Source organism: Embiotoca jacksoni, unplaced genomic scaffold (assembly GCF_022577435.1).
Source record: "Embiotoca jacksoni isolate LCO1_2020_lvr unplaced genomic scaffold, fEmbJac1.0.p SCAF_9, whole genome shotgun sequence".
NCBI lineage: Eukaryota > Metazoa > Chordata > Actinopteri > Embiotocidae > Embiotoca > Embiotoca jacksoni.
Window position 1 is genome coordinate 3080452 of NW_027185447.1, and position 17815 is coordinate 3098266.

Below are 17815 nucleotides of genomic sequence, written 5' to 3' on the forward strand. Positions count from 1 at the left end.
ATGTCTCTTCCTCACCATGTGCTGACTGTTTGTTCACTGTTGATCTTTCCCTCCAATTTACTATCTTTAATTATGACTTCATATCTGATATGAGGTATCCGAGTGGTTACCTAGACCCCACGCAGCAGCTGCTGCCATACGAGCCATCTTGGCCTGGGTCTCCTCGCTGACCAGCGTCCATTCTTCACAGCACTGTTGGTGCAACTGGCCCCTGGAAAACATGAAGCACAGGATTCATATGGTAGAAAAAGAGAGAGATAACATTAGATAAAGGCCACAGCATGTACAGAGGGATAGCTCAGTTCACAAGAAACAGATTTCAGGTACTCTTGTTGATCAGATGTAGAGTATTACTGTGTGCACTGCAGTATTACTACCATGGACTGCGAACAAGACATTAGAGCACAAAAGAGGGTGACACTAAAGTATGCTGCTTCATTGGACAATTTGAGAAGATTTGCATATCACATTGTTTGAAATAATTAACATAGAATATGCATTAATTAAATGGTGCTCTGCAGAACATGATGTATCTGGCCAATAGGTACAATATATGTATAGAGGAGTGATGTGATCATTCTTGACTGACCTGAATTGGATAATCATTAACTACTGCTTAAGACTTGTCTCCAGTGATGCTACACTGCACTGGTCTTCATCCTCAGCATATTAAAAAGGCTTCCGAACGCCCCAATGATAAAACATACATGTTTACTTCTCCTGCACCAAACTGACTCAAAGAAATCCTTTTCTAGAATAGCCAAGCACTTCTGGCCAAGGATGAAAAGGAAACTGACTGGAGATAAGACTCGGGTTTCTATTACATCTGCTATTATTTATTTGTTCATTTGTCCTTACAGATGAACATCTTAAATCAGTGTACCGGTCCACGACGGTCTGATAATATCAAGTAACCCAGCAGAAACAGATGGCTGGTCTCATTGGGGTTGGGTGCATCTAACCAAGACTAATTCTTCATTAACAACAATCAGTGAATTGTCCAGGAGGAGATCAAACCCTCTGCATGTGTTTTACAGGCAGGGTGCCGGAGCGAGCTCGGAGAGGAGGGGCAGGTGGAGAAGAAGAGAGAGGCAGGTTTCGATGGGGGTCAGTGAAGCGGAGTCGTTTTCCATCTGCCTGGCTATCGTGAAAGTACAAAAAGCTCCGGTACACTAGCATATGTGTCTACAGCAGATAAACACAGTCCATCGGGAGGACGTGCTTCAGCTGCCGTACCACTCCGCCATCCACCATTTACTGTACATCTTTGGAATTGCAATTAAAAAAAAGAGGTAAAATCTTAAAAATATAATTGAGCAATGTAAAGAGTTTTTAAGGCACTACATTACACACTATTTTTTAACACACTCGCGTGTTATCATTTGTGCCTGATTAAATCTCTTCTCAGGAATGTGTCGTTGTGCACCAACCGTGCTTGACTGACATCTCCCTCACTCTGCTGGAACTGTTTGGACGGAGTAAACAAGTCTGTTTTTTTTTAAAGCAGGCATTTTGACCTGATGCTGCATGATAAGCACAGGCGGTACAATGTGGTCCAGTTCCATTAAGTTTTCCAGTGCTGACGACGCGGGATAACTGGAAACACCTTGGTGGGTGTGCAGAGAAATTAGAATACCATACGAGCAACATACTAAAAACACCTGTTGTTTTTCTGTGTGTTTGTGTCTGTGTGCCTTAGTGTTTACATACCGAGGACTATCATATGTACCGGAAAAAAAACACCTTCTCAAGAGTTTAATCTTGAAAAGTGTTAACAATAGTAATATTACTTTTCAAGCTAAATGATCATTTACAGTTCAGCTATGTGGCAAAACATATTTAAGATAAGTGTGAACCAACTGGAGTCTAAATCTGCATAAGTGGCTTTGTTACACGTACAGACCACTGCTGCCAAATCGATGCGCCCTGTGTACAAATTAGCTTTATGTGACAATTAAAAATCCCAAAACAATGTTACCATGCACCGACATAACCTGCTAAAACAACTGCAACATCTACAGTGATCATCTTAAAATGACAACATTTCCAAAAACTGACAAACTACACTGACAAAGACGGATACTGGACAAATACAGAATGTTTACGAGTACATCAGTTCCTCCTAATATGACTCGGCATTGTAGCAGCGATGAACTACTAATTCTAAAGTCCTCTTTCATCAAGTTTGTGCAATTTAAGATAATATAATGAAGGACTTTAAACTTTAAAGATTCTCTTAACAAAGTGTCCAACTCTCCAATTGAAGTTTTAGTGTCAAAAACATGTACTGTACTTTAACAATGTGTCTCATCAGTTTTGGATTAGCAGAGAGAGGATCTGTACAATATCAGTATGTAACAATGTGTTCTCTAAAGTCTGACCTACTTTGACTTTGACCCGGTCAACTGTTATACCATCTCCAAGCCTCTACCTATCCTCACAAAAGCATAAACACAAAGCTCTATTTCAGCTGAATCATTTTCATATAAAATCACTGAATAATTTTCTAGTGAAATGATTCATAGAGTATACAACAATGACACAAACACAGCAGGTTATATAAGCAAAATTAACATCTGCTTTGCGTCACGAGGTCTATGACGATCTGCATATTTGGATCGTCTGGACATCTTGTGACTTTCTTTTTCCCTAAAAAAAATGCTGTTTGAAAGTGGGCGGCCGGTGTGGAGTTGAACCTCAGTTGTGGTGAGGTTTCATTGGAGTGGAGGCGCCTCTTACTGCCGATGGATGTCTGTTCAGTCATTTCCCGGTAGAATTACTTCGGTGAACTCAGAGGAACCAAAAGAGAGACCTAATGTCAGGACTCATTAAGAATAGGCTGCCTACACACAGCAGAGCCTGATGCTGTCTTCATCCATTTGAGCCAATGTTAGTAACTGAAGAACCCGATGCACTCATTATTTTATCACTTCAGCGAATCACATGATACCAAAAAGGCCAGAGCAGAATGTGTGGTCGAAAAAACACTTATGGTAAAATAAAAAGTCATTACAAACACAGACTTTACGAGAGGTATCAGTGAATGTGAGACCGAAAGGCTGTAACAAGGATTTGAATGTATTTTTTCAGCCCTCATGAATGCACATCACTGTAGGTATGACTAATAACATACCATTCTCCGAGGGCCTCTAAGCAGCGCATTCTGCCCAGGATGAGCTCTGGATCCTCTTTGTTCATGTCAATCTTCTTGTCATACGACACCAGGGCATCCTCCCACTCGTGAAGCTTCTCGTACCAGGTGGCTTGGATTTCCTAGTAGAGAAAATACAGTAGACTTCAGTCACAGAGGAAACATTAAACTGGAACCAGGCAACTATGAAAATCCACAGAACTACTAATCTGACATGGCCTCATGTTTTTATTTTATTTATTTATTTTTTATCTTGATCATTTGACAATTTATTTGTTTTCAGTGTGAGTAAAGCTTTTTGGAACAACAATACATGTAAATGTATAATCGGAGAAAGACTTTAACAGCTAGCTTTTATTTCAATATTATGTGACTAAAATTCCCAACTCCATCAACCAACACTGGATCTGTTACATCTATCGACAGACACGTTTACATGGAGCCTAATTTTATTATCAAAATCTGTTTAGAAGCTCAAACAGAATAAAAATGCTCCATATAAACACCTCATTCAAAATAAACAAGCCAAAATTAAACTTCAATCGGCTGCAGACTGATACTTTTTCATAAACCAATCAAATGAAAAATTGTAGCATGTAAACAATGAAACTGATTACTTTCTGGCTGCCTTCTTTCTGCGTATGCTCTGTCTTGATGTAAATGCGTGAGGAAGTACGTTTATCCCTCCACTTACAAACAAAGGTAGCTTCCAAGCTGAGCTGGACCACAGCTGAGTTTGTTTTTGATACAAACTCTTGCAAAACTGAACATTATTGGACACCTAGCTTGTGTTGTTATTGAGGTATTGCTTAAAAGCAACACTAATGGCAGCTACTGCAGTGAACAGATGATATACACGCTCCCCAACTCATCCTCTGATTGGCTCTGATCCATCTCACCAGTCTAACAATGAAGGCAATAAGTACTGACCACTCAGAGGCCGACTAGCAATGTAAGTAAATAAAGCGATCAAACACGTAATGTATTCATCACCTCTGTGCATGTTACACATCTGTTCTGATTCAATGCCTTTGCACATGTAAACACCAGACTGTATTAGATCGCATCCGATGTAAACAGTTGACCCCATAACTTCAATCACAAAAAAAAACGCTTGCATGTGACCGAAGCTAATGGATGTATTTTGGGAGCCATCAACAATTGATTAAGTCCACAGATCCCCTGCTTTGCTATACTAATGATTCCTGAGTTGTATACACAACAGGAAAACATTGCATCCCTCCCACAGTAAAGCTTTCCAAATAGTCACCTCATAAATAGGGTTTCTGAAAGTCCACAGTGAAACTGTTTTTACCATGTTTTTACAGAGAAACCATAAATGCAGTTCACAAAGGCAGAAGGAAAGACCTTTTCCAGAGGAGTTCTCATAGTTCAGAACAGTCATTTGACTCAACTTCAGGCGAAAATATGTTCACTTTCTGTCTTCTAAGATTAAATGTCATACTCTGAGCATTTTTATGTTTTTTTTTTGTGCTTTGTTCTTTTATATAAAATTTTTGAATGTTTGATTTTGATGCCAGTGTTTAATGTACTGAAGCATTTGTTAATTTGTAATAAAAATAAGTTATTGTTTTTAATAAAACAACAATTTAATTACATTTGCAATGCTTTATTATTTTTGTATTGTAAAGAAGTAATACTAAATATACCAATGCAAAAGAATAGTTTGCTATCCATTTATTTCTGGTAACAATATTAGGCTTTAAGTGGACGTGTTAATGGAATAAATGAACCACTGGCTTTGGAACTTAAGGGGAAGAAATATGACATAACACCAGTTCATTTAACTGATTGATAATGAGCCTAAAAAGAAGCCTGTCTGGTACATTTAGGCAAGTAAAAAAACAAAACCCACGTTTTCTAAATGATGCAATTTTGGTAAAAGGGAGGGAGACAGATCAGAATAAAAAAAGAATGTTTCCCGTTATATAATTGATGTGGAAAATCTGTGTGATCGTGTCCAATGCATGTCACTGTTTGACAGCTATTTCATGTGGACCAGGTCCATCTACAGAGAACATGACACACACCATAGTTTTCAGTAATATTAGAGAGGTCTACTCTCCGAAGTGAAAACAGACAAAAATATGACTCCATGGTAGAAAGAAAGATTTTGGGTGCGAGGTAGCTAGTATAACTAAGTGAATTCAGGTGACATAGGGACCTTAACACCCTTTAACCATTAACCGGTTGCATTTGGTGGGTTGAAGCATTACATCCTTACCACTGTAAAAAAGATGCAGTAGTCCCAGGTATTTTGAGAAAAATACACAGCAGAGACATAGAAAAGGGGTGTAAGAAAATCCAAACATCCCATTAACTGGACGAAAACGTCCATAATTCTGCTCCTTGCATGTTCAGTCTGATCAACTTAGCAGATGTCTTTTTCTCACACTGAACATTAAGAACATAGTGTTCTGTTGGTGTGCGTTTCAAATAACCTTCATCCCCGTGTTAAAATGTGTATAGGAGGAGAGGATACCCCGGGAAGAAGTATGTGCGACAAGAGACTTTGTATAAGAAGGTATTTAGTTAAAAAAAAATGCATAACAAAATGCAAGCGTGTGATATTAGGGCTCCTGCTGCAGGTATTAGTGACAATATAGGATACCAATCAGTAAGTTGTGCTTTAAAATCCATGACTTTAAAGACTTGTCAGAGGTAAAGACACTGAAATGTGGTTTACTTTAATGAGGCAGAATTCTAAAACTCTAGAAACTGTGTGGAGCAATAATTTCCTACCGTGTCATGTCGAATTAGCACCATGTTACATATACTGTACATACTACAGGGTATTTTACCTCAAATATATGCTTGCATGTATTTAACAGGAGGGCCCAATATGTTGCCACATGATGCTGGATTAAGCTGTGGACTGAGTATGTTTTTTGAAAGATACATTTTTGGCCTTTTGGAGGTAGAGACAGAGAGGAAATGTGGGGAAATAGAGCAGGAGAATAGCATATAGTAACGGTTTGGCTAGCTAGGAATCAAACCAGGGCCTCACCATGTGGTATATGCCTTATGCTATTGGTTAATTGGGGTTGTCCAGTTTCAAAATTGTCAAAGAAAAAAAGAAAAAAAAGTTTGGGCCAAGTGTCAGTCTGAATTTCAGAGATACACTCTTCTTTTTCCATTTCAAGGCACAAACAAAAGAAAGAAACAAGACTCACCAGTTCACCAAAATGTTTCATGGCGTAGTCCAGCACCCCAGATGCTGCTTCTGGCTGCTGCAGTTTGTTGTTGATGCTGAAAGACATGACAAATACAATGACAGGCTGTTAAGCCAATTTGAACACAAAACGTGGATGTTTGACGAGAACTGTGGGTCAATTTTTGAACAACGTGTAGATGCAGTTATTATTGTTGTCAAAAAAATGGGCAAAGGGAAGCCATTTGGGATGACATACATACATACATGTATGGCAACAATATTTTCAAATAAAGTACTGTGCTCTATGAAGCGTTATGGTTCCACATGGATTTGCAAGTCCTCCCTGTGAGTGATTATGCACAGGTGGGCTATTGAATAGATGTTGATACTATTTCAAATGTCCAACCTTTTCTGAGAAACTGCTGAAACCTTGAATGTGTTACCACACCTATAACTAACATTAGTTCAAAGAACAATCTGCTCACTGCGCACTCCAAAGTTGACCTGGGAAGGGTGTAGAGATTTAGCAGTTCACCAGCCAGTTTCTCAAAGAGGTTTTGGTCTCCAAGATGCTACCGCTTTACGTGTAAGAGCCAACTGCCCATTAGGAGTCAGTAGTATAGAGACGAGGACGTGATGCCTCACCAGCTTCCCTCCCACAAACAGTGCTGACAACAGACTGTATAAAACATGGACATAGCCTCCTTGACGTGGTTTCCTGATGAGTGGCTTTGAAGCTCAAAGTTACGGTCTTCGACCATTACCATCTCGGCAGTGCCTGACTCCGTCTAAGTCCTGGCTAATCCAAAATTAGGCAACGAGGTGTTGCGTGGGTGGAGCTGAGGTGGTGAATCCTGGTGGCTGAAACCAGCAACGAGCACAGTCTCTGTCTGTAGGGCTCTGGCTGACATTCAATGGCCAATTCTTGAAGGCAGTAAGCCAACTGACAGTACTCACCTGTCACTCTAATTGTGTGCATCTTTAAGCTTTGATACAATTTCAGTGGGTGAGTTGTATAAAAATGTCGACCAGTGTACAAATGTCCTTAACGGGGTAATAAACTATTTAGAGTTATTTAGTTTTTTGATCTAAACATGTTTATTTCTGCTGTAAAGTCAGGCATTTCAACATGGGGGTCGAAGGGGATTTACTCGCTTTTGTTGCTAGCCCCAAGGGGCCACTCTGGGAACTTCAGGCACTTACGCTTGGTGCAAACTCAAATTTGTGAGGATACAGAATCAAGCCAATAGAAACACTTCCTTCCCTTTAGCCCCAGCTTTCTTTAGGACTGGTTCTTCTAGGTTCCTTGAGAAAAAGTAATTCACACAACAATGAGGCACTCTTACCATAGCCAGTCAACTGAGAAGCCTGCCTCAATGCATTTTGGTGAAGCTAAACAAATGTTTCATCTTTCAGCAAAGGTGTTTATTGTAAAAAGCAAATGCACCTATTGACATTTGTCAAGCTTGTTTGAAAAACGACGCGTCATCTGTCAAGTGACCACAATTCCCATTTGTGCACCCTCCATTCACCCATACCGCCACCACATCTGGAAACACTCATTTGAGCCGCAAGTCTATTATATTTCCTCAACTGCAAAACCCGTGTGCAGCCACGGCCAATACATCTGTAAAATGTAGCGTTTGAAGAGCGCTGGTATGCAGTGGAGTTCCTGAGGATAGTAGGCAAAAGTTGATGAAGGATATCTGAGCCTGTCAGAAACCGGTTGGACAAAGGGCAAAGGCCAAAAAATTCGATGAAAAGGCCCAGCAAGGGGTCATGCTAAGGCTAAGGGACCTGCTGGTACTGACCTGCATAATGACAAGTAAAATAACGAAACATTGTAACAGGAGCTACCTGGTACGTAGTTGAAAACAGAAGGCAATCTGCTAACATTTAAACAGTTTTCGCGCTGGGTAAGATGAGTGTCCCTGTGCCTTCCTGGTCCCTGGAAACACTTGCCAACCACGGCCTCAATACTCCGAGTTGCAAAATTGTTCAAACACAAATAAAATATACAGCAACATTTTTGTTGGTCCACATATTTGAAGTCTGACGATACAATATCAGCGCTGTTTTGTTCTTTTCGATGAAAACTGCTCATAAACCAATATTCCATAGGCAGGATATTTCTTAATGATATACAGTGCACATATAGATCTGCATTTAGTGTATTGGATAGTTGGCTATGCGCAAAAACATATACAAGCAACACAATACGGTATAGAACAAGAACAATTACAGATATGCGGGGATGCTTTAGGGAGGCAGCTACAGAGCGTCACTGCAGTCAAGCATATAGTGTATAAAAATATCCATAAATTAAATGAGAGATTATTACATCTTCACACTAACCAAATTGAAAGGCATTGGCCAATAATAGTTCTGAAGTGTCGATATGATTATGATATGGCAATTAAAACAGGGTCCTCAAAATTTTAATACAAGTTCAAACCAAATACAAATGAAACCAAGCAAGCTACACTTAATGTCCTTTAATCTTGCAGAACAAGGAATACTTTTCTGCATCTGAAAGGATTTTTTTTTTTCAAAGGCTAATGGTGTAAACAGACGACAGAGGGTGTAAGACTTAACGACCTAAATGAAATCAAACTCAACAGAGTGTGATTACATAGCATGAAAAAATGAGCTCATTTTAGTAAATAAGCATTTGTCTGTGGCTCTCCTGATAGAGAGCCATGCACTGTTTCAGTGGCCAATTAAAGATCTATCCCACAGTCTTCAATAAACACAACTACCACCCGGTACTCTGACGATATCAAACGGGTATGTTGTGTACACTTTGTCATATAAATTGGACCTACAAAATGACTCCTTCTGTTGTCAAATAATCCTCTTTCACCACCAAATGACCAAAGAACTGAACGGCCTCCGTGCCCCACCACACACAAGCTGCTGAAGTATACTAAAGCCGCCCAGATGTGGTTTTATCTGGGAAGACAGACAAGAATACGGGCTTTCTCTCCTGCAGACCCAGGAGATTTCATTGTCCCTCAGCTGAAGCCATCTGGCTGCCAGCTCCAAGTACACGCAGTCTAAATATATCCAGATGACAAGGCTCACGTAACTTCTCCTCAAGTTAAAACTTATTAGCAAGCAGAAAACGTATTGAGACCTCTGCAGAGCCTCTTTCTGCACAAGCAAGTATCACTTCCTCACTTTTCTCAGATTTGCTCCTGTGAGGCATGAAGAAGTCCCCAAAACAAGAGGTCGAGCTGATGGTCTAACCTGTGAAGCTGTCAAGATTTATTACATCTGACCATGAAATTTTGACAATTTGCTGTGTATCCTAAATCATTTCTCTAGGTTTAATTCGAAATCTTAACTGAGGTTAGCATGACTTTCTTTTCCACAGTAGCTGAGAAGATCCTTGATACCACTTTTTAAATGCACAAGGCCGAACAGTAGACTCCATAATGTAAACAAAACAAATAACTACCACATAAAAAACTAAATACCATATCTGGCAGGACAAATGCAGACCATATATCTGAACAGCCATATGCTTGGACAAATTCAGATCGAACAGCTTCATTTTATCCCTTAGGTTAGGCCTGGGAATTTGTATTGCCCCTTCTTTACAGAAACAGAGCACGGCACCAACGCAATTTATTAGGCTAACTACTATTAAAATGACGGTGGTGGTATATGGAATGTATTTTCAGCATATTTCAATCAGAAATGTTTGCTCAATCTTTGAATTCCCGCCTAGATTCAGACATGTTACTTTTTCAACGGAGAAACAAATGACTTTACTCAGATGTTTCAGGAATGTAACAAATGATAAACCAGCACCTCCTGTATACATTAGATTCTGATTCATTTAACACATGGACATTATACATTCGGTTAGCAAGCACCAAGAGGGAGTAGAAAAATATATTTTCATTTCAAATGTAAAACTCTTAATCACAAATTACATCTAATGGTACGGGATAGAAAGAAAATCACCTGTACACCAGTAAAATTACCCACAATCCCCTAACGCAACTATTCTAAAGTAGCTTGGCTTTTTGTTGAGAGGAAAAGTATGATCCTTGAGGAAACTATACATATTTTCCCCCTCTGAGGTCGAGATGTGAGAAGCTCAGAGGAAAAATAGGGCTTCACTACTGGACATGATCAAATCTAATTAGGAAGATATCCATTTAAGCCTTACTGATTTTTTGGCTTTCTGCTGGCCAATAGCTGACTCCAATCCCTAATGTTGAACATAACAAAATGTTCGGGGAAGGACTAACTTCAGATTTACTGAATTGAATCACTTTCTCTTTTGTTTCTTATTTATATGTTTGGATATTTCCTAAAAACATCTTGTGTAATACTGGCAGAGGATATGAACAGATCCAGAATGCTTATATACTAATTCATCACTTACGCTGGGTATACTCGTGTTTCCGGAAAGTTAAGTCCAAAAAATTAAGTCCGGAAAGTTTGTCAGATCCCTTGTGATGCTATATTGTCAAGGAACGCACAACTAATCAGAGAAACTGTTGAATTCAACTATGTAGGCTAGATTCTTTATGAGGAAATCATACATGTAGACCCACATATGATTCTGTATGCTTGCTCAATGTTGTTGAAATGGCCATGAGTGAAGCTGTGGCCAATCCAATACAGGTGGGCAAACTGTACCTTCACAAGAGAGAAGAAGCTTAACTGTGATGTTTTTGGTTGACATTTTAGTTTGGTTGATGGTAGTTGGAAGTATGGCTTTGGACACTTATGAACTATGAATTCTTACATGTGACCGATGTTAGCCAAAATAGCAATGGCTACCAAGAAAACTGACAATGGCTGACAATTCCCTGGCATTTGTGTCTGAAGAAGTTTAATTTTTGGGGCAGCCAAAATGCAATCAACTATATTCCCGGACAGAGAGGAGCAAACTATCTAGCACCTTGGGGTAGTTCTTTCCACTGCGTAGGCTTGGTCCGAGTCGGCCACAGATGAGAACACTGTTTGAACCGACCCCTGTATTTTAAACAAAAATGTCCCTGGCTAAAGGACATTTGGAGAAATTAAAAGGAGATGAACAGGCAAGATGAGCTCATGTTTACGAGAAAATAAGTCAAGCAACATGAGATGCTACGTAGGGCCTCAATTGAGAACGGGTGGCACGAGTGTTAATAGGAAGTTCCCAAATATACAGAAAAAAAACACACACACAAACAAATAAAACAGCAGCTATAAAGAAGAAAACAATGAACCTGTGCAACTAGTGCTGCTTATAAGGTGTCAACAAGAAAGCAACAATTTCTTCAGAGAATTATAACCAGAGCAGGATTTACATTAGAGCTCTTGAAAGCATTGTTTGAGGGTATTTTAAAACGTTTGATAATATTAAGACGGTCTTTGCATTCAATTTGTTCCTAGTTTCTAAAACTTCCTTGAAAGAAATAGTCAGTTTCAGATTATCCTCATTTGTTCATTGTACCACAGTGACCGATATAGCCTGGACTGGCTTTGTTCTCCTTCTATGTCTAGAAAAGTTGCTCCAACAATCCCATTGAGACATCAGTCTTGGGCAATTGGGAAATGATTGACATTAATGGGTTGAAAAGATTCCTATTTTTTCTATTGTATATTGTTTTAGCAACATGTCTGAGTTTTGAAAGAAAATGATACGATTCAACTGAGTGTTGACGCGTGAATCAGAGGTGAACGAAGGCAAGGCGAGGTATGCTTATTTGGATAGCCCCTTTTAACCGCCGCTACAAATCAATGTGCTTTACATAGGGCACTGGAATTGAGAATAAATATACAATAAGGGAATTGCAAGAAAAGAAAATAGAACAGATTAAAATGCAAAAGGCGGAGAAATACCAAAGAACACCTTGTTGTACAAATTCGTTATTTAAACTGCTGTATTGGAACGATCTTCAACGCACTTTAAAATTCAATTCTTTGCTACCTTATGGCCACTTTAAATCCATGATCACAAGCCTCCCTGTCCAAACTTGCAACTGTTTTTAACTGATTTTCTTGGTGCCTTGTCTGTATATTACTAATTAATTGAGCCAACTGGTATAGTTTTATAGCTTATTTAAGTCTTACCTATATTTCATTGTTTTAATTTAGCCTATTTTGTTTATTGTCAAGTTCTATTAGGCTTATTGCTTATATTATTGATTTAATCTTTTATTTTATTTTGAATGTAATCTCAGCATCACTGAAAATGGGAGTTCAATGACGTATCGCCAAGAATTGAATTAAAGGTTGAATAAATGACTGTTCGAAACTCACATTTTCCATCTTACTTCAAGCGTTTAAGGGTCTAAACCTGATGGTTCTGATTTTAAGCCGAAAACTAAATAATTATTTCAAACTGTTACATTAATTTCATGACAGCTAAACACTCTGAACAATACCATATCGGAAACAGTGTCAGTCAACAGTGTCTAAAATGAGGATACATAAATGCAACATAAATCTTCAAGTCTGAAGTAAGTAATGAGCAGCATGTCGTCACATTGTGTCATGCTCTCATGCTCTGGGTTTCTTAGAGACACAGCAGTACATCACTGCATGACATGAGCAGGCAGGAACAGGAAGTGATTACCTCAGCCACCCGCTTCCGTCCAGGTTGTCCTGGGATGTGTGTGGGTAAAAGAGGCTTGAACTCATCTCTGACACCATCTGACTAGCCCATTGTTTCTTGTTTCTCCACAAACGTCGAGACAAAAAGGTGGTTGTTTCGTCAGCGAGCAGATGCTGCAGCATAGGGAAACACTTAGTAACCCTCCACTTTGAAACAATATATTCGAAATGAACAAAATCAGCTCTACCACGGTTAAAGCTGACCGTAAAGATGACGAGGGAAATAAAGCATTTTAAACTTTTAACGAAGATGATGCACTTGATGCCAAAAGAATAAAACGGCTCAGTTAACATTATATTCATGGGAAAAACGGATTACTAAAAAGTTGCATGACTTTACATTGACATGACATTTATGTTGTTCTTTTTCCTCAATGAAGTTAGGCGTGTTAGAGGACCATAGAGACATCAGCCGGAGAAACCATTCCACCCATGTTTACACCACGCTATCACCACACTGGGACGCTGCTGCAGAATGTGTCTCCTGGGTTCCTCACCTTCAGGTCAAAAGGCCGACAAAACAAAGCGTCTCCGGTGGCCCAAGCGAAGAAAGAAAAAGCCCAACAGTTACCTCATTGGAATGCTGCTGTTGCTATGTGGATAAAGAGATCAGTAAACAATGTTTCTTAGACAGCTTGAGTTTACAGAGACTAAATATTGACTACATTTTCAGAGAAATTCTCCTTTATATATTTCCAATGAAATATGCCAGTTCCTCGATGATTTTTTTTTTTTGCTTTGATCAATTGAAATTAACTCCTGCTATGATTGATTTTTCTCCTAAACAATGGAAACAAGCAGTGGTTGTGGTGATTGTATTTAAAAAGAAGGATTACGCCAGTCATAAACAACAAACCGCCATCTGTTGGTATTTATATTTACAGTATTTACACTTAAATTGCTATTTGATTATTCTAATCTAAATGTAAACAGATATGGTGTGGTTTATATGGCTTTATGAAAAGGACAAAGTAACAGTTTTGGAAATTTAACTCACTTTAAGTAATAGAAAGAACTACGTAAATGCCAGAGATCACTTTCATACCAACAAAGCTAAAAACTCTTTAATGTATAGCAAAAAAACAACAACAATGGAATCTGTTGATGTTGGCACAAGTGTTTTTTGTTTTCTGTCCTGTGACACAACTGTTTTACATCCCAGTGTCACGAAACGTCTCTCTGAAGCAATGCCACATGGCCAACAGTGCTTACACAAAGCAGGGGGAACTATTCTTAAGGGATAGTGCATAATCCATCTTCTTCCCCTGCAGTACTCTGTGTCCCAGCTACTGGTTTGTAGGGTGGTGAGCAGACAGCCCCTCCCTGGCCCGCATCCGCTGTATGACAACAGACGCCACCTGGTAGCCATCACCAGCTTAAGCCATCGGACCTCTTGATGGTCTGCCAGGGCATGAAGTCTGCCACTCTCAGAGCTGGAGGATACCCTGGTGCATACGGTGTCCCTCATTATGGAAAATATGGAACAGTTTATTTTGCCCCTATACGTGACCAGTTTTAACTGAGCTGCCGATCATTATCCATGGTATTATTTTGAAATTCAAATCTATGCTAACTCAGCTGCTAGTTTAAGGTGCCCATGCTTAGCTTACCATGGTGATTTTAGAATAGTTTGGTGACAAAGTCAGACATGTCATTTATATCCTTCCTCTTGGCTTTCAGACTGTACTATTAATCAAGCTTGACTGTGAATAAATAACTTCACAGACTGCAGAGTAGAAGTATCTATTTTATGTTGCAAAATAAATCCAGCAAGTGTGTTTTTACTTTAAAAGCAAAATGTCACCTTAATGGTCTTCTGCCTTACTTTGTTCAAACTAAATAACTGAGTAAAAGCAAGTGCCGTACAGCGTTTCCTATACATGCTCAGTCCAGCCATATATCAGTCAAGTCCTGTGTTTGGGGTGGGGATCCAAATTGGTTTGGATTTAAAATTAATCCAATAAAGGGGCTTTGCAGTGTAAAATGAGTATATAATTAGCATTAATGTAGCACACTGTCTAGACAATAAAAATGTCTGTCCTGTAGTGAGTATCAATTCTTTTCTTTTTTTTTTTATATATCTATCGATTTAAAGATTTGCCTTATATTATTTCAACCGTCCAACAACTAATCAAAACTGTACTCTTACTATGATAAGCCAACATAAAAAGTTGAAGTGTTACTTGCAGCGCTGATATGTTTGGTTATTCTTAACACAGGATACATTAGCGATTCTGGAACTACTGAGTACCCCAAGGAATTATAATGTCTTCAAATACGCCAAACTGACACCAAAATGTGTAAAATTCAAAGTGAAGAGCGTCTGTGCTGACAGGTGGAAGAGGTTACTGTTAATGAAGATTATATAATTCAGAGTTTTGAGGCAGAAGCCCTGGAATCCATTGGCTCCTGCTCTCACCTCCTACCTTTCCTGTAATTGAACCCATGAGCGCTCTGCGGACAGCTTGGCCCCGCTGGTCACTGTTTGATTACAAAACCTTTTTCCAGTCGATTTAGGGATACAAAAAACGCTTCTGAACATATTCTTACGAAGACACTTTTGGTTTTGTCAGCTCGCACTTATCTAAGAAAGAAGACTAGAATTAGCACAGCAGGGTGTCCAGCTTGTCTTTAAAAACAAAGGAAAAAGTCTGTTCAATGAAACGTGTGGGCTTCCAGAGGAAGTCATATAAAGAAAGGGCTTCGGTTAAAGTTTAGTGATTACCTCTAATGCTAAGAGGAACCTTGCATTCTTCACAAAGACCCTGATGAGACACGGTTATTGCGCAAATGGTGTTTAAAGAAGCTGTTCCGAAGGGGAAAAACAGCATGATGCTAAACGTATAAAACAGCAGTCGAGTCCAGCTGAACCTTTGTGTACTCTGACTGAGTGACAGAGTCCAGGGCCAGAGGAAAGTGATGCCGCTGGGAAGCATTGCTGGAGAGTGAGATATGACTCACAGAGCAGTTAAGGCAATGAGAAAATACAGGAAGGCAAATTATCCCCATTTTTCCAAAAGAAACTGACGCATATCAATGATTTAAAGTTAAGATTTACGGGGAGGCCAACAAGAATTATATATAATCACACATTATAAATTTGAGCAGTTACAAAACATCTGAAAAACACTCAAAATAATATTTAGATGGGCTGAGACAAAAATGATGGAAACAGAGCAAATTGTTTTAAATGCAACACCAGTTCAGATTCGACTGTCTCTACAGGGGACGATCAAAACGTTTTAAGACGTTTCCTCTGGCACACAAAAGAAGCGCACCTCAGGGACGTTAACAAAGAAGGGGGAAGGCAATTCACTTTCATGACGCAGTATTCCAAGATACATCACTTGATCAACAACAGTACCCGTGTTACATGCCCTTTTGGTGACCAATGATACATATGAATTTGCGATTTCCCCATGGATCTGAAACTTGAGCAAAAAGCACACAAAACGTGTCAAACCTGGGAACTCGGCAACGGAGACCCTTAAAATAGTTCAGGAAGCCTACCGCAACGAAGCAATGAGCTGGGTGAGGTGTTTGGAGCGGCATTTGTGTTTCAAGAGGGACAGAACATCACTGTCCGAGACCGAAGAAGACACGTCAGGTCAGGAGAGCAACCCACGATGGCATTTGGGTTCTCCAACACGGCATTGCACCCACTCACAGCGTGTTGAAAACGTGTTCGTTTCTCAGCCACACCTACCCAATTATCACTTCAACCCACCCCTTCTTACCGGATTCGGCTACTTGAGCCCCAAAATGAAGTCAAATCTGAAGGGTCACTGTTTTGACACTGTGGAGAAGTTATAGCGCAAATCGCAGATGGTGCTTGACACGCTTCCAGGGAACACTTGAAGCGTGCCAGGAGCTCTGGGAACGGTGTGGTGATGGCAACCAGATTCAGATCAGGTTCGGGTTTTGGTTGTCATAGGCGCCATCTCTGACCTTTTTGATTGCATCTCCTATGTTGGCAGCTGAGGTGGAAATGTAAACTAGTTTTTTATTGTAATTCAGTTATAATTAGCTTAACTGAATTACCTTTAAATAGCTTCTCTCTGGTAGATATCATCTGAAAACTAATAAGGTATAAGACTGAACATCCAGAATAATAGTATGTGGTAATTCAGCTTAACCTGAATGTTATAATCATCACGTTTGCTATTTTATGCTAAAAGTACTAGTAGATACATGTGACTGAGCTATAAAAGCCTTAAGGCTCACCACGACATTCTGGAAAGTTGTTGTAATAAGCTACTTTTGACAAATGGCCGAAATCAAGATGAAAATCATGGCTAGGATCTAATCAGAGTTTAGAAATTGTCAGACAATCAAAACCTTGCAGCGAACTGAACATGAAGGCTGCCTAATAGCTTTCCAATATGTGTGTATAATTATTACTCCCATATGCGTTTTGCAAATCAAACAAATACAGGAAACTAAAAGCACATGTCAACATTCAACAACAACAATATAAAAAAACTGCAACGACTTAAGAGGAAATTACAAAGAGGTGATTATCTAAAAAAAAAAAAATAAAAAAAAAATGCCAGCAACAGACGGGGATCATGCGGCCCTGGAAAAAGAAGCACTACACATCCAGAATATTGAGTTTTAGACACGTCAAAACAATAGCCGACCATTTAATAATTAGGTAATATTTTTGGAATTTGATGAAAGTAATTTTCAATGAGTGCTCCAAATCGCAGTTCCGATGGAACAAAGATGATGATGAGCAGAAAAAGCTAAACTGTTTCCTTATTTGTTCGTCTGACCAATTGAGAATAAGTGAGGGATGTGTGCCAAACATTTGGCAGGACAGATACAAAGCGCATCCAAACTAGTCGTGTAAGATTATGTAATATTAA

The 17815-nt window shown here is 39.3% G+C and overlaps 1 protein-coding gene across 2 annotated transcripts in view; it reads right to left on the reverse strand.

The window, feature by feature from the left end:
- Positions 1-17815, reverse strand: part of mtor (mechanistic target of rapamycin kinase) — an 84565-nt gene that overhangs the window by 30662 nt on the left and 36088 nt on the right. For both annotated transcript variants that reach the window (XM_069140227.1, XM_069140226.1), the window contains exons 29-31: positions 6346-6421; positions 3134-3273; positions 111-211 (exon numbers count right to left, since the gene is read on the reverse strand). In XM_069140227.1, the coding sequence (XP_068996328.1) occupies positions 111-211; positions 3134-3273; positions 6346-6421 (317 nt within the window). The remainder of the gene's footprint in view (positions 1-110; positions 212-3133; positions 3274-6345; positions 6422-17815) is intronic.